General features: G+C 43.8%; 1 protein-coding gene across 3 annotated transcripts; it reads left to right on the top strand.

Annotated features, from left to right (window-relative positions):
- Window positions 1–502: 502 nt before the first annotated feature.
- Window positions 503–7,627, top strand: LOC310955737 (uncharacterized protein). Of its 3 annotated transcripts, none has more exons than XR_014593455.1 (10): window positions 503–558; window positions 2,357–2,434; window positions 3,117–3,141; window positions 3,316–3,442; window positions 3,982–4,064; window positions 4,557–4,600; window positions 5,717–5,769; window positions 5,877–5,939; window positions 7,066–7,116; window positions 7,415–7,627. XR_014593455.1 is itself a non-coding variant. In XM_083925747.1 (9 exons), exons 5-9 carry the CDS (start codon window positions 3,984–3,986, stop codon window positions 7,445–7,447), a joined length of 315 nt encoding a protein of 104 aa, XP_083781873.1. In that variant the 5' UTR covers window positions 503–558; window positions 2,357–2,434; window positions 3,117–3,141; window positions 3,316–3,442; window positions 3,982–3,983; the 3' UTR covers window positions 7,448–7,627. The 3 variants fall into 3 exon arrangements, 1 of the variants encoding a protein (XP_083781873.1); XR_014593456.1 differs by having other exon boundaries at window positions 5,683–5,769; XM_083925747.1 differs by lacking the exon at window positions 4,557–4,600 and having other exon boundaries at window positions 5,683–5,769.
- The last annotated feature ends 14,035 nt before the right edge of the window (window positions 7,628–21,662 follow it).

Genomic DNA, 21,662 nt, shown 5'->3' with positions numbered 1-21,662 from the left:
ATATGACAGGTTGTTGGGTTAACTCGGGAGAAAACTCTACCAGGACAAAGTGCTCCATTGTGTCCTCAGATAAAAGTGATAGTTCACGTCTGTTAAAAGCAACGTTGTTTTGTTCTGAAAGAGTGGACCTAATACCAACGACTTTACCTCTGAAGTGGTTTGCAAAGTCCTCACAGAGATGTTTGGTTGGAACTATGGAAGATTTCTTAAAATCACTATTAGTTAAACGAGCAATTGTGGAGAAGAGGTCGTTTTATCATTTATCTTTATCTGAGATGAGTTGTGAAAAATGGGAATTTCTTGCATCAGTCTTTTATTTATTAGTTATATCTATGGGACGATGTCGGGCGAATTTGAATTTTATTATCTGATTCAGCTCAGCAAAACTTACGCTTCTTGGATTCCAGAGCTGCCATGAACGCAACAGTGAGTGTCGAAAACAGGCCGAAAAGCGACTTCAACTGACGTAACCCATCCTATAAATAGGTTTGCGGCACGTCACGGGGTCCTCTCATCGCCTCGTTGTCTTACGAGTTACTGGTCGCTGCGCAAATAGAGGTAAATATAAAGAATGAAGTGATTAAGCGGAAACGCGCTGCACACAGTTGTACACACGTTGCCGCCGTGGATAAGTAACGGGACGTTAATAGGATTTTAGTGGACATTTCAAAGGTTTCGTGCTCAAATTCTGGGCACCACGTTTCTTGGTTTAGCACAGAGGCTAACGTTAGATGCCAGGCATTACGATGCTTAAATTGCTAACGATTTTTTATAAGCATGTTGTAATATGTGGAAAGTCTTGAGTGCATTGGTTTATGACGCCAATCATGTCGCGTGTTAATTTCTCAAATGAAGTAACTGTTGCATAGAGCCCCGGGCGCGTCCATGGCTCACCCAAAGCTACTGCGCACTTTAAACAGTAAAGAGCCAGATTGGACATTTATTGCAGATAGTTGTTCAATTCTAGCGAGTGAAATAGAACATTTCGAAATCCACAACTTCATATTAGTACAAATGACGTCACGTTTGCTACATATGTATTTGGCCTTCTATTGTAAATATCTATAATTATATTTCAGATATTTAGCATGAATATTAATGTCAACTCATTTCAGCTATTGGTTATAATTACAGATATCCAATTGAAAAGCAAGGCCTGATATCCATAGTGTAATTTTGACCTTCCGAAATACATTTTTACAAGTAATGCAATTACAGATATCCACAATTTGTGTTATGACTTGAAAAAATGCAATTTCAAATATTTAGAATATCTAGAAACTAGAATCAGTCGTGATGTTAGAGCTTTAATTCTCTACACAAATCTGATTGGATCTGGTCCACCATGCTTTAATTTCTCAGTTAACCTTAGTTGAATTGTGTTGGGTTTGTATGGACTGTATGTGAATGGGCACATGACAAAACTCTCATGACAAAACTAATTACAAAACCATTGTTCTAAGAAGTATGGAAAGGCAATTACTCCAGACACAACTAATGAATAATTCTCAGGCTTCAACAAGGTCTCAAATGAGCATTGTATTGAGTTTTAAGATTTTGATTTCAAATTATCTGTTAACAGTAAAAAATGCGAGTGCTTACAGCAGGGCTGCTCAACCCTGCTCCTGGAGCGCCACCGTCCTGCATGTTTTAGGCTTCTCCCTGCTCTAACACACCCGAGTAACGATTATCAAACCTGTGACAAGCTTCAGCTGCTTGATAATGAGCACATGATCAGATTCAGGTGTGTTGTAGCAGAGAAACCGAAAACATACAGGACAGTGGCCCTCCAGGGAAAGGGTTGGGCCAGGGCTGGCTTTGTCTAGTCCAGATATCAGAGCCACAGTGCAGACTCAGTCAGTGGGATTCTTCTGTGCAGTGGCTGATCCCAGGACAACAGTGGCTACATAACAACAGGTTTTGCTTTCACCTCTGCGCTGTTGGTTGCTGAAAGGTGACAATGAGGCCTGGCACACCCATCCTCTGTTTACTGGTTTAGGCATGCAGGAAATACCCTGAAAATATTAGGGCTGGATCCTAATATTCAAATATTTGTTTTTCATTGAGTTTTTTAATTTAAGAAAATACATAATTTTTTTAATTAAAAAAACCCAGCATTGTGCTTAATGTAGGCTACTAATAAAGGCATACATTTTGCTAGTACATTTTTGTACTGTTTATTCTTTTTAATTGCACTACTAACGTGTGGATATAATAAACCATCTGATCCTGGGTGGCAAGCGCCTGACAGCACCGAACACTTGTACTCATACTGGTCAAACAAACTAGACTTTAGCTGAAATTCATGCTTGGGCATGGTACAAAATTGTGATTAAAACGTACCTCTCTTTTGCAGGTTATGGCCTTATTGCTGAAAGTGATGATGGGGGGGCGGCGTTATTGGACAGTTTGTGCTGCCCCTCTGGGACATGAGGTTAGTATTTGTCGTCTTGGTAATAGGTTAATAGTGTCATCAAAGAAACAAATCAACACCTTTTTCCTAGAATTATTTTTTTAAACAACCCTCAGAGATCCACCAATTTTTGAATTTTTTTTTTTCATGTTTATGTGATCCAGCACTACAGGAATGGCCCAAGCTGCTTGGTGGTCCAAAATAAAGCAAATCACATAATAGCTTTATAGTTTTGTTATTGTTAGTTTTATTCTTTTACCGATGTAGTACACTTCTGGTTATTGTTGTGATGTTGCAGCTGCTAGACCAGTCATGCCTGCCTGTGCTTCCCATGAAGTGCCTGTAAATTGCATTTATCATGCCCTGATCAGGGTTCCAATTTGGTTCCAGGCAGTTATTAACAAAGTTGAGCGGGCAGTAGAGGAAACCAAACAGAACCCTTGCAGAACATTACATGAATTTGAGGAAGGATGTTATAGTCTCACTTTGTTGGCACAGTGTGAGCTCTGGTCCTGGCAAGTGGGCCATAGAGCTTGTACAGTGCATACAGAGATTGATTCTCTTGCAACTCACTGCTGCTGACACTGCAGTAGTGTTACTAATGGGAACTGACAACTGTTACTTACTTTGTTTTTATATGCTTTAAATAAAAAAAATAAAAAAACCTATCGCTGGTTAATCTGAATAGTATTGTTTGTGGCAGGTGCTGAGGACCTCAGCCCAGCTGGGTAAGTTGACTTAAAAAATCCATTTACTGTTAAGTGTCATGATGATTTGCAAAATATGTTCAACTGCTCTGAAATGTGAGTGACAGCTGCCTCTCTGAACAACATGCTGCACTGATAACTGACTAAAGGGATGGTTCTGGAACATATGGTCAGCTTTTGTTCTCCCTCCTGCAGGTTTCCTCACTGCCCTGGCCTTCAGCACTGATCCAACATCATTTAAGTACAGAGGATGTGCATTGACATCAGTTTTTCCCATGAGGCCACTGCCCTCCCTGCCACAGAGCTGTTAACAAATCAACAGGTAGATGCTATAATGGACAAATGTGATACCAGGAAGAGTACCACCAACTTATGGTAAACCAAGTAGTCTGTAAAACGTACAGGTCAGCTAGTGGACAAGTGACGACATGCATGTAATGAAAGCACTGTATGGTATCTGCAGCCAGCTGGTTCATCAGCTGGTTAGTTCAAAAGTCAGTGCTAGACAAATTTCAACATCTGGCATCGTTGGACTCTATGCTGCTTGTGTTTGTAGTCCTGGTTTGTTTGTTGAAATACTTGTCCTCTTGGAAAGCATTGGCCCTGCATCTGTACTTATTCCTAACATACAGGAATACACCATGAAGTAGTGTCTTCCATCTTTAAATTGGGAGTCTTAATTGTCTGTAGTGTTGACTGAAAACTGAAGGTGTGCATACATGCTGTGTTCTACTAATGCTGATTCCATTATCTAAACTGAACTGTGATGTTACAGTGCCTTTCTTCTGACAAATGTGTGTTTTGTAAGGTAGTATGAGGTGGTAACAAGTAAATGCCATTTGTCCCCCTCATAATCAACAGAAATGCCTGACTTCTTCCAGGGTTCTGCTGCAGTAAAGCATAGTCTCCTTATCCCTGTCTCCAGCAGGGATTCAACAACAAGGGTGAGTGTTCTGAGTTGTAAGATGAGGTTAGAGAAGTGGTGTCTGCTGTTGAAAGCTCACGTCTATCCTGACAGACTTTTACCTGTAGGGCCATGTCGTTGGAAATGCCTCAGACATTAAATCTGTGGTTTCGCTTCACCCACGTGTTTACTGCCATGAGCCTTGTGGGATATTACCACAGAACACAGTGCAGGGAGGTGACTATATAATGATCGTGTCGGTAATTTCAGGCAGTGCCACATTAGTAGTCAGACTCACCAGATGTACAGTGCTCAGTGACTCTGACATCCCGCTAGTCTCACAGGAAACTTACCAGAATCCACTTGGAGAATACTGAGGCCTCCCAATTGATTGAGCTGGTTGAACATAGAATGGTTCTTGATACAGATGAATTGACTATGAAGCCTTACATGTTCATTTACTTTTGATAGTGAAGTTAACCTTGTGTGTTTTGGTAAATTAGATTTTAGCCTAAACTTGTCTTGTCTTTAGGTGACAGATGGCAGAAACAAGAGTCTCATGAAGTTGTGTAAGCAGTAAGTAGGTTTATCTTTTTTTTTTCTTTCAATGTCTGGATGTACATTTGACAGCACTGTATGGTATCTGCAGCCAGTTGGTTCATCAGCTGGTTAGTTCAAAAGTCAGTGCTAGACAAATTTCAACATCTGGCATCGTTGGACTCTATGCTGCTTGTGTTTAGAGTCCTGGTTTGTTTGTTGAAACACGCTTATCCTCTTACAAGCTGTCATTCCCAGTTTGCTTCAGCATAGACTAGTGACACTTGAACAAAATAAACAGATCTTTCTTGCCCTCTTTTCAAACTCCATCACAGCCCACATCTGCTTAGGAGTTAACCAATCATTTTATGTGCTTTTCTAAACTATTTTCATCTGTAGGCGTATTGTTGTGGTCTGTGCTGTTTCAACTGAATTTTTTCCCCCCTGCAGACCAATTAAGGTTAAACTTATCTTAAAGTAGAAGTACCTAAGATTTGCACTCTAAGTGAAATTCTGGCATAAAATCATTAATGGTCATTTTGGACACTTAGACACCCCCCCCCCCCCCCTTTGTATGAACTATTAACAGATGTCAAGGGGATTTGCTAACAGCAGGATGTGGCAAGCACTGGTCAGTTCAGAACAGTTTGGTGACGGCAATAGAGTAACTTTTTTTAACCACTAACACTGCTCCAAATGGTGCTTTGTTTTCTGTGTAGGGGCTCTTCTCATGCTACTGAGAGGTTTGCTGTTATTTTGAGCAGTATTAGTCGTTAAAGACGTTTTGAATGCCTTCACCATACTGCCCCAAGCTAATCACTATTAGCCACTTCGACTGTTAGTGACTCTACCGGATTTCTCGGTTAACAATTGTTACACAAAATAAACTCTTGATGGCTTATTTGGTGTGGGTGTCAAAAGACCAAAGGATAATTTTATGCCGGAATTTCATTTTAAGGCTGCAGTACTTGAGTAAATTTACTTGGTTACTTTTCACCACTGGATGTGAGTAATTATGACCTCCAAAATGAGTCTTTTTGTCCAAATGGCTGGGACCCATATGAAGTAGTGCACTAATAAACTGAATGTACTGATGGTCAACACATTCCTGTCCTCCTTAGAGCTGGCTCTGTCTGACATTCCTGCCTGTTATAGGGAAGGTTTTTTGTCGCCACCACCGTACTCTATGGAGGAATTGTTGGATCCAGGTAAATCATAAATAAGTCAGTGTGGTCCAAACCTGCTCTGTAAAGTGTCCTGAGAACTTTTGTTGTGAATTGAATTCCTCACTAAGTTCTTATTACGGCTCTCGCAGGGTTCTGCTGCAGTAAAGGATAGTCTCCTTATCCATGTCTCCAGCAGGGATTCAACAACAAGGGTGAGTGTCCTGAGTTGTAAGATAAGGTTATAGAAGTGGTGTCTACCGTTGAAAGCTGAGGTCTATCCCGACAGACCTTTACCTGTAGGGTCATGTCGTTGGAAATGCCTCAGACAGTAAATCTGTGGTTTCGCTTTACCCACGTGTTCACTGCCATGAGCCTTGTGGGATATTACTGCAGAACATCCATGATTTAAAAAAAAAAAGTGATAACCAGAGATGAGATTGGGCAATATTGAAATTGCAAGCACGTAGACTTAAATATTTATGGACTGGAGACTCATGAGGCAAAGTATAGGCAGTAACAGAAGGGCTACCCAAGATGAATGGGTCAGACCTGTCAACTATCAACATTGATCTATGGAATGAGAACACAGGCCTACATTTTGTCCACACCTAGATCGGTCAGTCGATGAATTTAGTGTTTATCAAACGACAGCTGGCAAACGCAGCTATCTTAATTCAGTCTGGCATCAGTGCTTTATTTGTTACAGCAAATAAGGCGGGCAAAGCTGTTTTCTTACACTGTCGTGTGTGATTACCTTTTTACTAGTCCACAGTAAACCCACTGCCATTAACGTACATCATGTCCAGCAAATTTCCGAGACCAGTGAGGGCCAAATGGCTTCACCGATCTGTTTAACAGAATATTCTTCCTTTTTAGCTTCACTTAAAACACAACCTGTCAGCACGTTAGGTCGTTGTTCCCTACAGAGCCAATTGGTAACCAGCAGGCTACCAACCGTATCTTCAAATGTCCAACTGATTTAGTTTTTATAACCGACCCTTGCCTGTCCTGCAGTTACTACAGACATGTGAACTTAACATGGACAGCTACGTTCTTTGAAACATGGCGGAGCGCCGCTGTAGACTGTATATGAAGAGCAACTGAGCGCAAAAGCTATAACTGACGTTGCATAATTTGATTTTGTGTTGGAGGTTTTAGGACCATTATCGTGGCAAACTAATATTGTGTTGATTGATGGTATTTTCATATTTCCTAGCCATAGAATTGAATCAGGAATTGATCCCTCTTTTAGAACTCAACCGAAATTGTTTACTTTAAATGATGAATGGATAAAATACGGGATTTGGAATGCAATTGAATATGTTTGTTTTTGTTCAGAATCCTGAAACAGTCCTGAAGACATGGAATGAGTGTTGGCAGCCTTTCATTGTAAGTAATGTACTCTCAGTGTTTGAGTTTGGTCATATACCAAGGCTCTCGGGACTTTCCATTCCTGACTTGCTGTGGAATTGACCAGACAACAAAAACGATCCCACTGGCCTTCTGCAGCAGCCTGCTGAGAAGACTGGTTGGGAACAAGTCTTGCATTTCCATTTCTGACACTTTTACAGTTCCATCTGTATACATATTTTGTTGTCTGTATCTGTCAAATGAAAAGTGACTGTAGCACTGGGGCCGTAACTACTGTTCAGTGTAATATCTGAACCATTACTTGCTGTATTTTCAGATGGATGCTGAGCCATCGGGGGGGATCAGCTGAGTGCACAACTGTCAGCACTTTGATCTGCTATCATTCACTTTGGAAACATTCATTCATTTTTTGCAAGTGACTGAACGGCAGTGGCGTGTGTTCACTGCCTTGTCTTCTATCTACTGAATACTCTATTTGTTCGAACAGGTTAAATGTGTATCTCATCTATGAATAAATGAGAATTTAAAATGTTGGCTTTTTTTTTTATCTGAAGTGAATTGTAATATGTGCCCTTTTAACCATGTGGATACAATCCATGAATCACATTGTGCATTAACTGCTTCGACGCTTCTGTGTTCTTCTTTTTCTGTCCTAATACAGTGGTTCTCAGACTTTCTACATGATGTACCACCACTAAGACCAATGTTAAAATACAGCAGCGTAGGCCCACACTCCTCAGCTACAGACAGGAAGGTTTTTTCCTAGTCAAAAGATCATTTATTGTTGACTGTCTTCTGCCACAATGTAGGAAAGGGCAGCATCAGAACTGATATGTCGGTGTTTTCAAACCAATCATTTTACCTCTGCTTACCATCAGTTTAGCTCTTGAGCATGGCTATGTAGCAAGCTGATAATGAAAGAATTTACAGGAAATGCTGAACTTATTTTAAATTACATATCACAGATCTTAAAAGTTAAAGTATTTTCTTAGTATATTAGTTCATATTTTTCCTTTTTTCATGTTGTTGATTCCTTCGCCTACCACCAGAGAGCACCACTATTGGTACAAGTACCACAGTTTGAGAACCAAACGTCTCACACTGATTAAAGTTACTTGTTTCTGAGCAAAGTTTGTCACTAAGGAGTGGTTTTCACATTCCTTTCCTGAAGGAGATATATTGTGCACTTCTCTAAAATTTGACATTCAAACATAATCCATGAACCAATCAGCGTTCAGTGAAATATTTGTTTGGGCAATTTAAAAAATTTTTTTCTCTCCACACAAATCTCACCATGTTCACCAGGGTGTCTCACTGTGGGATCAAAGCGATCAGAGATGCAGTCTGAGCTAGAAGCATGAGTTGGAGAGGTGTGCTCCAATACATTCTGTGTGGGTGGCTGTCTGCTCCAAGGGTCATAGAGCACTGACTGTCGCTGTGGCAACATCTCACTGCAGTCTGACACGCCCACAAAACAAAAGACAAATATGGTAAATAAGCTGATGTCATCAATCTTCAACCAGGGGGGGGCTGGAGTTGAACCCAGCTGATATCGGGCGTGAGGCGGGGTATACCCTGGACAGGACGCCAGTGTAACAGGGAAGAGAAGGAGACGAACAGAGACAGAACTATTCACACCTACGGGCAATTTTAGAGAAATCAATTAACCTAACACGTGCATGTCTATTGGAATGGGGGAGGAAACCGGAGAAAACCCACGCAGACAAGGGGAGAACATGCAAACTCCACACAGAAAGGCCCCAGTCGGGGTGAACCAGGAACCTTCTCACTGTGAGGCAACAGTGCTAACCACTACACCACCGTGTCTGATGCTGATGTGCCTCTCTCAATTCAATTGTTTTGATTGGCATGAATAAATATTGATATATATATTAACACAAAAAATACAATTAATTGATAATGATACAATAATCAATTCAAATCAACAATTTACAATATATTTTCACCGGCGAAGAAACCTGAAACTTTCAGCTCAGAGTGGACTGTGGGTGTATTCTGTAGTGGCGGCAGTCTTGCTAGAACACTTTACGCGTCGAGTTCTCTGATGGAGATGAATCTCGGTGCTGCATAACGTTTGGAATGACTTGTTAGCTTCCGCTGTTAAACTGCACGCTTTTTTAAAAATGGATACCGTTGAGTTTGTCCTTCTGTACTGTGGTGCGAGCTGGATTCTGAGTGCAGATATCGGCAGAGGGTTGTGCTACAGAAAAGATGGATCGATTGTCTGCGTTGCGCTGGTAAGCCCGTGTAATGCAGTTTCGGTGCTCCTGAAATATTTACATTTTCTATTGAAATGGAAAAATGACAGTATTAATTCTTAATTTATTCAGAAATACTGTTATTTTTAACTGTTCATTGTTTGATATATCAGTTGTGCTTATTCTGTACTAGCATGTTTTTTTTTTTAAATAACCAAGGCACGGGGCATCCAGTGGCACAGTGGTTAGAGCAGTCGGCCCATGTAAAGAGGCTGAAGGTCCTTGGGAGCGGCCAACGGTTCGACTGACCCCTTTGCTGCATGTTGCCCCCTCTCTCTCTCACCTTATTTCCTGTCTGTCCTTTATAATAAAGGCTTGGAAAACTGCCAAATAACAACCAAGACACTTCAACAAAGACCTTTATTTTGTGGGGAAAAAAACAGCAAAATTAGAGACTCTTTCAGATCCCTCTCAGTTATTGAGAGGGATCTGGTGACAATTGACTTCATTGTTGGACACACCCTATTTATCTGGCAGCTCTACTGGTTACTTTGCAAGATGGCGAGCTGCTCTAAGGTGACTGAACCCTGAGTCAGCAGGTTGTCCAGATGAAGGCCAAAGGGATGACCCTCTCCGCCATCGGAGAGGTTGGGCGTTCACAGTCTGTGATTTCAAGAAGATTGAAACTTTACAAGGACACAGATTCATTTAAGTCCCTCAAAAAGGCAGGTCGTCCACGTAAAACAAGTGCACAAGAGGACAGGACTATGAGAAGACTCAATGGGGAATCAGTTCAACACTGCAGCTGGAGTTGGTCTCCAGTTCAGTGCTGAACAGGGCAAGGATCTATCTCTGCACACAGTGTTTCACTGTTTACGACTTTTGGGACTGAAAGCCCACTCTGCAGTGACCAAACCTCTCATCAGCAGAAAGAATGAAACGGTTACTTGACTTTGCTGAGGAGCATGTTGTGTGGACAGAGGAGAACTGGTCCAGATTACACTTCAGTGATCAGAGTATGTTCAGTTTATTTGGGTCTGATGGAAACATTATGTTCGGTGTAGGACTGGGGAAAGACTGAACCCAAAATGTGTAAAGAAGCCAGCTAAATTTGGAGGAGGAAGTGTCATGATTTGGGGATGCTTTCTGCAGCAGGAGTTGGGCTTGTTGTCCTGCTACATGGCAGGGTGAATGCAAATGTTTACGTGAACCTCCTTCAGCAACATGCAAAACCTCCACTGCAATTATCTCCCCATCAGCTACAATTTTTATGCAAGACAATGTCCTCTGTCACACTGTAAAACAAGTGAAGCAGTTCTTTGAAGGTAAAAATATTGAATCATAGAGCCCTAAAAAAACATTGTGGAAATCTTCTCTTCGGACACAATGGTAACTGTTCTTTAATTTTGCTCACTGTTTTTTTTTTTTCACAAAACAAAGGTTTTTGTTGAAGTGCCTTGGTTATTTAATAATACACGCTAGTACAGCAGTGGTATGGCCACATCAGATATTCTATCAAATTATGAACAACAAATGATAATATTTCAGAATAAATCAGGAATTATTGCTTGTTTCTCTAATCTTAATCTCCACTATATTTTCTGGTCCCAGTCATGTCAGTGAAAGGCTCTGGAAAAATCGTAATGAGAATCACTGTATTTCATGTCACCTGTGACGTCAAGTCATCACGCTTTCCCTTCACATCTCAACTCTGAGTGCTGCTGATCTCAATCTTTGCCAAGGTTGAGATCAAGCTCTCACTCATCTTCAACCACTTACCCGGGATCGGGCAGCGGCTCTCACAGGGGACCCCAAACTTCCCTTTCCACATTAACCAGCTCTAACTGTGGGATCCCAATCCAGTGTGGAGATATAGTCTCTCTACCTATTCCTGGGTCTTCCCAGAGGCCTCCTTCCACCTGGACATGCCTGGGACACCTCCTTAGCGAGGTGCCCAGGGAGGATCCTTACCAGATGCCCGAACCACCTCAACTAGCTCCTTTCCCTGCTCCGTCCCCTCACTTGTGAACAAGATCCAGAGGTACTTGATCCTCGTCCTAGCCGTATCACACTCGGCTGCGAACAGATCCAGTGAGTGCTGAAGGTCACTGACCGACAATGCCATCAGGACCCCGTCAGCTGCAAAAAGCAGAGACGAGATCCTCAGCCCAACAAACTGCAACCCCTCCCCACCATGACTATGCCTCGATATCGTGTCCATGAAAATCACAAACAGGATTGGTGACAAAGCGAAACCCTGGTGGGGGCAAACCCCCACGGGAACGAATCCGACTTACTGCAGAGGATCCGGAAACAGCTCCGCTTTAAGTGTACAAAGATTGGATGGCCCTCAGAAGTGACCCCCTCACCCCATACTCCCACAGTATCTCCGGGGACCCGGTCACATCCCCCCTCCAGGATCCTTGCGAGAGTAGTGTGATACCCCTGTAATTGGCACACACTCTCTGGTTCCCTTTTTTGAACAGGGGAACCACCATCCCGGTCTGCCACTGCCTTGGCACTGTCCAAGACTTCCATGCAATGTTAAAGAGACGTGTCAACCAAGACAGCCCCTGCCAACCTAAAGCTTTCAGCATTTCTGGACGAATCTCATCAATCCCCAGGGCTTTGACTTCCGCCAGAGATATTGACAATGATCCCACATAAGCCTCCGGCTCTGCCTCTACAAAAGGTTAGTCGGATTAAGGAGTTCCTCAAAGTGCTCCTTCCATCGCCCGATTACCTCATCAGCTGAGGTCACTAACATCCTGCCCTTACTGTAAACAGCTTGGAGGGTTCCCTGTTTCCCCCTCCTGAGTTGCCGAATGGTTTTCCAGAATCACCTTGGTGCCGCCCTAAAGTTCTTCTCCATGACTTCTTTGCAAAAGGATAACATATCCCGGAAGGACTCCTTCTTCAGTCGGACCGCTTCCCTGACCACCTGTGTCCACCACGGTGTTCAAGGGCTACTGCCCCTTGAGGCACCTAAGACCTTGAGGCCACAGCTCACAGCCGCAGCATTCACCCAATACCCAATTATTGCAGCGACCCCTGATCCTTTAGACCATTTAACGTACCCTCAGATTGATATAAATATCACGAAGGAACTCGGTAGACCCATCTCTCTGTTGGAGGTGCATGAAGTGATCAAGTCTATGCAAAACAGGAAATCTCCTGGTCCAGATGGTTTTACAGTCGAGTTCTTTAAGGCGTACTCGATGCTATTAGCTCCCATCATTGTGAGAATGTTCAATGACTCCTTTACTGAAGGCAGACTGCAAGTGACGTTGTATAACGCATCCATTTCATTGCTCCTGAAGAAAGACAGGAATCCTACCTCATGTGGCAGCTACAGACCGGTCTCACTTTTAAATGTAGATTGTAAGATCCTTGCTAAGGTCCTCACCCTCTGCCTCCAAAGTGTGATATCGATAATCTCACTGGACCAGACAAGCTTCACATTCAGGAGACATCCATTCTTCAACACCAGAAGGCTGCTCAACATCATATTTTCACCTGGGTCGGACACTCCTAAGGTCGTAGTGGCACTAGATGCAGAGAAAGACTTTGACCGGGTGGAATGGGGATTTCTATTTTTCATTTTGGAGAATTTTGGCTTTGATTCTAATTTTATTTCTAAGGATAAGATTCAAGATTCAAGATTCAAGAAGCTTTATTTATCCCGAGGAAAATTATTGTGCAACAGTTTCAGTACAAAGATGGGAAAGGATCAGAGTGACAATTACAGCTAACATAATCAAATCAAAATAAAGCTAACATAAAATAAATCAAACATAACTAAGTGTGAAAGAGTGCAAGAGACATTGAGGTATATACAATATACAACAATACGTACTGTGCAGTTTAGCAGCATATTGAAATAAAATAAGTACAAACTAAGTAAGTGATAAGGATGTAAAAATGTAGCAGCATTTCCTACAGAACTAAGTTACAGTAAAGTACAGCGCAGTTCAGCAGCATTTCTTACGGAAGTAAGTTACAGTAAAGTACAGTGAAGTGTAGCAGCCTTTCTCACTGAAGTAAGTTAGTTACAGTAAACCACAGTAAAGTGTAGCAGCATTTCTTACTGAAGTAAGTTACAGTAAAGTACAGTGAAGTCTAGCAGCCTTTCTTACTGAAGTAAGTTAGTTACAGTAAACCACAGTAAAGTGAAGCAGCATTTCTGACTGAAGTAAGTTTACAATACAACTAAATAAAGTGATGCAGTGGTGTTATAAAGTGACAAAGTGACATTTCCTCAGGATACAGTGTCTCCACTGTTTCTTACCTGACCGGGGGGAGATGAATTATACAGTTTGATGGCCACTGGAAGAAAAGAATTCCTCCGGCGTTCAGTGTTACACCAGGGGAGAATGAGTCTATGACTGAAGGTGCTTCTGCTGGAGGTCAGCCGCTGGTGGAGAGGGTGAGAGTTGTTGTCCAGGATGCTGTGTAGTTTAGACAGCATCCTCCTCTCAGACACCGCCACCAAAGAGTCCAGGACGGAGCCAGTCTTCCTGATGATCTTACTGATTCTCTTGGCGTCTGCTGCCCTCAGTCTGCTGCCCCAGCACACAACAGCAAAGAAGATGGCACTGGCTACCACCGACTAGTAGAACATCCTCAGCATGGTGTTACACACATTGAATGACCGGATTCTCCTCAGGAAATAGAGACGACTCTGGCCCTTCTTATAAACAGCCTCAGTGTTCTTGGACCAATCCAGTTTGTTATCCAGGTAAACTCCAAGGTAATCCTGGACAACATCCACAGTTGATGGAGATAGGTGTGAGGGCAGATTTACTCCTGCGGAAATCCACCGCTAGCTCCTTAGTCTTGGTGGCTTTTAGAATCAGGTGATTAGCTGCACACCAGTCAACGAAGGAGTCCTCAACGCCCCTGTACTCCTCCTCCTTCCCCTCACTGACACAGCCAACAATTGCAGAGTTGTCAGCAAACTTCTGCAGGTGGCAGGACTCAGAGAGGAGCTGAAAGTCTGAGGTGTACAGGGTGAACAGAAAGGGGGAAAGAACAGTTCCCTGTGGAGCTCCAGTGCTGCTGACCACAGTGTCAGACACTCCGTCCTGCAGTCTCACATACTGTGTACATACTGTGGTCGACCCGTTAAGTAATCCGTAATCCAGGAAACCAGGGGAGGGTCCACCTGCATCGCCGTCAGCTTACGTCCCAGCAGAGCAGGCCGGATGGTGTTGAACGCACTGGAGAAGTCCATGAACAAGATTCTCACTGTGGTTCCCGGTCTGTCCAGGTGGGCGCAGGCACGGTGGAGCAGCAAGATGAAAGCGTCCTTCACACCTAGTCTCGGCTGGTAGGCAAACAGTAGCGGCTCCAGTGATGAGCTGACCAGGGGCCGAAGAAGTGACAGGACCAGCCTCTCCAGGGACTTCATCAGGTGCGATGTCAGCTGCACCGGTCTGCAGTCTTCGGAGGTGCTGGGACACACCTTCTTTGGTACTGGTACCAGGCAGGATGTCTTCCACAGCACAGGGACCTTCTCAAGACTCAGGCTGAGGTTGAAGATGTACTGCAGGACTCCACTCAGCTGGGTCGCACATGCTTTGAGGACCCCCGGGCTGACACCGTCGGGACCTGCTGCCTTGCCTGGGCGGAGTCTGCACAGCTCCTTCCTCCCATGCTCTGCAGTGAAGGTCTGTCTGCTGTGTGCGTTGTTGGGGGTGGAGAAAGGTGATGGCGGGGGGAGGGGACAGGTAGGGCAAAGTCAGGAAGGAATTGAGGGGGGGGGGTGACACCAGGGCTGGAGGTTTGGAGGTGGATGGTTGTGGAGGAGCCGTCCGGGGGTTGGTCCAGAGCCCTTTCATCAAATCTGAAGAACAGATTCAGCTCATTGGCACGTTCAGTACCACCACCTACTGTTTGGCTACCAGATGGTTTGTAGCTAGTGAGGCTCCTCATGCCGCTCCATACATCCTTTAAATTGTTCTGCTGGAGTTTGTGCTCCAGCTTCCTCCTGTAGGTGTCTTTACCCTGTTGAATCCTCTCCTTCAGCTCCCTCTGGACCTGCCTCATCTGCTCTCTGTCCCCTTCTCTGAATGCCCTCTTCTTCTCATTCAGCAGGACCTTGATGTCTCCGGTGACCCACGGCTTGTTATTTGGGAAACAGCGCACAGTCACTGTAGGAACAACGCTGTCCACACAGAAATTGATTGTACCCTGTTATGCAGTCCGTGAGATCATCTAGGTCCTCTCCATGTGAATCACAGAGCAAATCCCAGTCTGTAAGTTCGAAGCAGCCCTGTAAAGCTTCATCAGTCTCCTGTGACCATCTCCTCACAGTCCTGGTGGTCACAGGAAGCCGCTGGACTTGGGGCTTATACAGGGGCTGCAGGTGGATGAGTTTGTGGTCCGATCTTCCAAGAGGAGGAAGGGCAGTGGAGCTGTAAGCCTCCTTAACATTAGCATACAGTAGGTCCAGTGTCTTGTTTTCCCTGGTGGGACAGTCCACAAACTGCTTGAAAGTGGGCAGTGTTGCAGTCACAATGATTTGGTTGAAGTCCCCAAATATTGCAATGAATGCGTCTGGGTGCCGTGTCTAAAGGCCCGCGACGACGGTGTGGACGACGTCACTCGCGCGCGCCGCGTTTGCAGTCGGAGGAATGTAAACAACCAGGACGATCACGTGTGAAAACTCCCTCGGCAGATAGTATGGCCGCAGACTCACGGCAAGCAGCTCAATGTCCGGGCTGCACACACGCTCCTTTACAGTAACGTGTCCAGGATGACACCACTTGTTGTTAATAACAATAGCAAGTCCCCCACATTTCCTCTTGCCACTCTCACGGTGACTCCTGTCCGCCTGAACAGTCTGAAAGCCGTCCACAGTTACGTTAGAGTCCGGGATTTCCTAGTGGAGCCACGTCTCTGTAAAACATAGCAGACTGCTCACACGATACATCCACTGACTAATAAAAAGACAGTAAATAAGATAAAATAGCTAAAAAGTGCGGAAAAGAGAGAGAGAGACGCTCGACACAGCGCCGGAACTGGCGTTTTTGTATGTAACCTCCTCTGGATCTCTAAACACTTAAGGTGTCTGGCGACTGTGGCCCCGAAGCAAAATTGGTTGTCCTCCATTCGTGAGATTGGCGGTTCGATCCCCCCCCGATCCACATGTCAAAGTGTCCTTGGGCAAGACACTGAACCCCAAATTGCTCCTGTAAATGTGGTGTAAATGGTTACATTAAATTAGATTGTATGTAGATGTCCACTACCGTCTGTGTGAATGGGTGAATGTGACAAACACTGTGAAAGCGCCTTGAGTAGTCAGAAGACTAGAAAGGCGCTATATAAGTCCATTTAGCATCCAAGTCCATCTGTTCAGCATATTTCCCTCTCAAACGTGGGACCCAGCAGGGCTGTCCGCTCTCACCCTTGCTGTTCAACATAGCCATCGAACCATTAGCCATCCGGCTTAGAAACCAGAATGAGTTTGAAGGCACCACTCGTTTTGGTCTAGTCCAGAAACTCTCCTTCTATGCTGATGACCTTCTCTTATTTATTTCAAACCTCACATCCTTTTCACATATGGTCAGATAAGGGCCTCAAAATGCTTAATGACGTGTTTGACGGAGGTGTTTTTATGTCCTTTGCATCTATGTTGGACAAATACAGCCTGCCTAATAACCACTTTTTCAGGTAGCTTCAAATGAGACATTTTATCCAAAAGCAATTCCCAAATTTTCCGATCTGCCCCCTGAAGCTGAAATTAACCAATTCCTGTCTCTCAGCGTAATTCAATTCAATTCAATTTTATTTATAATGCCAAATTATGACAAAAGTTATCTCAGGACACTTTTGAGAGTAGGTAAAGGCCACACTCTATGACTTATTTATGATCTACATAGACCCAACAATTCCCCCGTAGAGTACGCTGGAAATGAAAACCTTCCCATTAACAGGCAGGAACGTCAGACAGACCCAGCTCTCTAGAGGACGGCCATCTGTCTTGACCAGTTGGGGAGGAAGAAAAGGAGAGAGAAACAGAGAAAAGACGGACAGATGGACAAAGAGAGACGAAGACAGACACAAAGGGCGTGATCACACTGTCCTCCCGGACCGAGACCCGGACTTTAGGGTACTTGTCCCCCCTCCCTCTCCCCCCCGCGCCCCAGCCCCGTTTGTACTCACACTACCAGGGCCTCGGCCAATGCTTCTTGCTGTCCACACGCCATCAAGCCGTAACACGTCACACGCATTGATGCGTGTGTGGCTTTGTTTACAAATCTTTCCATAGACCTCGGAGTTTTTGTGCGTCTTGTCGACTGTTTTTGAATATTTTCATCCGACCAAATCTGCAGTAAACACTCCACCTCCGCACCACACCAACGTGAACCTTTCACCACCATTGTTGTTGTTGTTAAATGTCCGCGCATGGTCCGTCCTTCTATTTACATGTCCGAACAGGCGGACATAACGCTACTGCCGTAGGGCTCGTGCGCGTGCGCGTGCACGTGCGCACGCTCGTGCTCGTACATGTGCAAACGGCTCCGCTGAAGCCCACCTCTTTCAAGCGGGCCGTGGACGGTCCGCTGGCCGCAGTTGAGCGCGGAGCGGGTGCGCTCACACTAATTAAAGGTACTAGACTTTAGCTGAAAAACCGGTTTTGGCCGCGGCCAAAAGGACAGTGTGAGCACGCTGAAAGACAGAGCGACAAACACACTTCCAGAGATGCAAGCAACCAAAAAGTAACAGTAACTATAATATTATCTAAAGTAATGTGAATATGACTTATATGTTGTGGCAGTTAATGAAGCAGAATAGTAGAAACAAGCACAGCTAAGGTGATAGAATATGAAAATGATAATAATGGTGGCAAACATGATCAATGATGAGTAGCGACAATAGCAGCTACAATACAGCGAGACATACTACTGATGGTGTTTTATGGCTAAACATTTTATAGTTTATAAGACTAGTGATAGTATATATGAATAATAGTTACAATAGTAGCAGGAAGTGTCATGCAGGACCACGGCAGCAGGCACCACCACGATTAGCAGAGACCTGCGAGACGACAAAGCACAAACAACTCCGGGGAAGAAGTTGAATTGGTAACATGCATTGATGAGACATGAATGATACAGACAGAGAGGAGAGAAGCTCAGAGTTTCAGGAAAAGTATTATCCCCCGGCAGACCAGGCCTATAGCAGCATCATTAAGCAGAACAAAATGAGCTTAAAAATAACAACATAGCTAAGGGCTCGTAAGCTTTATCAAAAATAAATATGGGGACGGAATAACACATGGGAGTTGGTTCCAGAGGAGAGGAGCTTGGTAGCTGACGGCTCTGCCACCCATTCTACTTTTGGAGACTCTAGGAACGACGAGTAGCCCTGCATTCTCAGAGCGCCGCGATCTAGTTGGGTAATACGGTACTATGAGCTCTTTAAGATTCTACGGAGCCTAACCTATAACAGCTTTGTAGGTAAGGAGAAGGATTTTAAATTCTATTCTAGATTTTACAGGTAGCCAGTGCAAAGAAGCTAAGACAGGAGAAATATGTTCTCTTCGATTTGTTTTCGTTAGTAAGGCACCATCCATGAATGATTACGCATTCATCAATCGCCAAAACTACCACTCGATAAATGTACAGGTGATTTGTGATGCCAAGCTATCGCTTTTAAACGTGGTGGCCAGGGGGACACACACGATTCTTTTATATTTCAAAAGCTCGGCTCAAGCCCCCCGCGACCCCGACAGGTTGAAGATGAATGAATGTGTTGGCGCGCGGCTGCAGCGAGACGCACTGCAGAGCCAAAGTCATCTCCTCGGTTAGTGGCTACCCTCGATAAATTGCATTAAATCAAACAAGGTATCAGATGATTAACATCTTGGTATGGTTCTTCTAGGTGACAAAGGTTATCCCCTAACAGAATACCTAATAACCCCGCTGGCAAACCCCGCTACAGAGCAAGAGCACCGGTGTTGGCACAACACCTGTCCAACAGCGCGGACATGCGCACCGGTCACAGTGGAGCGCTGCTTCGGGTTGACTGCCTCCGTTATTCTTTTCCATACAGCGTTTTTATGGGCCCCTTTTATTCCACTCTTAAGACTGCCAAAAACACATCTTTGTTTTGCTCCATCTCGGATGTCAGGATGCCGATCTGTGTGTCGGAAAAGTTTCTTTTCGTACCAGCGTTTCTCCTCTGCATGTTTGACCTCAGTGGGCGAGGCCTCCGAACCAGGAATAATTAAGGGGGTAACATGTTAATGACGATCGAATTCAGCCGCCACATTTATCAAGGCCCGCTCATTCGTACGCTGAGATTGGTCAGATACGAATGTTTCATAAATCACACGTGGGTCCTGCCATACGACCAATTCTGCGCTCAGATCTGCACCCGTTTGCAAGACTGAGAAATGAGGCCCAATGTTCCTAATTTTCGCAAGATTACGCAGGTGAAAATATGCAGTCGTTAATTTTATGTGAGAATCGAAGGACATAGCCTGATCAAAAATAACGCCCAGATTCCTTACTGTGGTGCTGGAGGACAACACAACATCATCCAGAGTTTCGGAGGCCGTTGGGGTCAAGTAAGATAACTTCATCTTTTATCTGAGTTTAACATCAGAAAATTGCAGGTCAGCTTGTTATTTCCTTAATGCACATTTGAAGTTTAGCTAGCTGTTTCTTCTGGTTTGATCGACAAATATAATATTGTATCATCAGCATAACAATGAAAATTTATGGAGTGCTTCCTTAAAATATTTCCTAAGGGAAGCATATATAAGGTGAATAGAATAGAAACCCTGTGGGACTCCGTGAATAACTTTAGTGTGCATGGAGGATTTGTCATTAACATGTACACTGAGATCTATCTGATAAATATGACTTAAACCAGCCTAATGCGGTTCCTTTAATGCCAATTAGATGCTCCAGTCTCTGTAGCAGGATGTGATGATCAATAGTATTGAAGGCCGCACTTAGATCTAGTAAAACAAGTACAGAGAGAAGTCCTTTGTCTGAAGCTATTAGAAGGTCGTTAGTCATTTTTACCAGTGTTGTCTCAGTGTTATGATTCGCTCTAAATCTTGACTGGAAGTCCCCAAATAACTCATTATTATTTAAAAAGTCACACAACTGATTGGCGACTACTTTCTCAAGGATCGTAGGGAGAAAAGGAAGGTTAGATACAGGTCTATAGTTGGCTAGTACCTCTGGCTCAAGACTGGGCTTTTTAGGAAGAGGTTTAATTACAGCCACTTTAAAAGACATGTTAATCATATCTAACACAGGAGTGCTAACTAAAGGTAACACTTCTTTGAGTAACCTAGTTGGAATAGAGTCCAGGGGACAAGAAGAAGGCTTTGATGGCGAAATAGTAGAGGTTTATTTGTTCAGATCAACTGTAGAAAAGCAGTCCAGGATTATATCAGGTCGTACAGTTGTTTCTAAGGTTCCTGTGTTTGAAGAAAATTTGGTGCCAAGCGAGTTGATTTTGTCTCTAATAGTTATAGTTATATCATTAAAGAAAGCTATGAAGTCGTTAATACTGAGGGTTTTAGGAATATGGCTCAATAGAGCTGTGGCTATCTGTCAGCCTGGCTACAGTGCTGAAAAGAAATCTAGGATTGTTCTTATTCTCCTCTATTAAAGATGAGTAATAGGCTGCTCTGGCATTACGGAGGGTCTTCCTATATGTTTTTAGACTTTCTTGCCAAACTAAGTGAGATTCCTCCAATTTAGTAGAGGCCATTAACTTTCCAATTTTCATGATTACTTGGTTTGTGAGTTATACCATGGAGCTAACTTCCTGTGTTTCATTATTTTCTTTTTTAAAGGAGCAACAGAGTCGAGTGTTGTTCGTAGTGAGCCTGCAACACTGTCAACAAGGTGATCAATTTCAGAGAAACTAATGTTAGCACAGGAATCTTGAATATTAAGATAAGGCATTAAATTAAATGCAGATGGAATCGCTTCCATTGGCATAAGCCAAAACAAGGTCGAGGGTGTGATTAAAACAGTGAGTACGTTTATTTACACTCTGACTAAAACCAATCAAATCTAATAGAGAGATAGATTTGATTGGGCGAGCCACATCCGGCTATTTATCCAGACGGTGATGAGGAGATGAGCTATGGGTGGAACCCCGCCTACCAGCTCCGACAGACAAACACAAAGGGAACGACACAAGCCGGGAGAAACAGACCGAGGGAGACAAACTCACACAAAAGGAAGAGGGAAGACACTGACAGGACCGGAATCCTGACACTGTATCGCCTAAAATGCATGGGTAGACACTACTTTTAAAACTGGTCCACTCATCCTCGATTTGTGCTAGGCACGGCCTATTACAGTGGAA

Source organism: Echiichthys vipera (genome assembly GCF_963691815.1).
Source record: "Echiichthys vipera genome assembly, chromosome: 13".
NCBI classification, from domain to species: domain Eukaryota; kingdom Metazoa; phylum Chordata; class Actinopteri; order Perciformes; family Trachinidae; genus Echiichthys; species Echiichthys vipera.
This window is presented reverse-complemented; position numbering and strand designations above follow the sequence as displayed.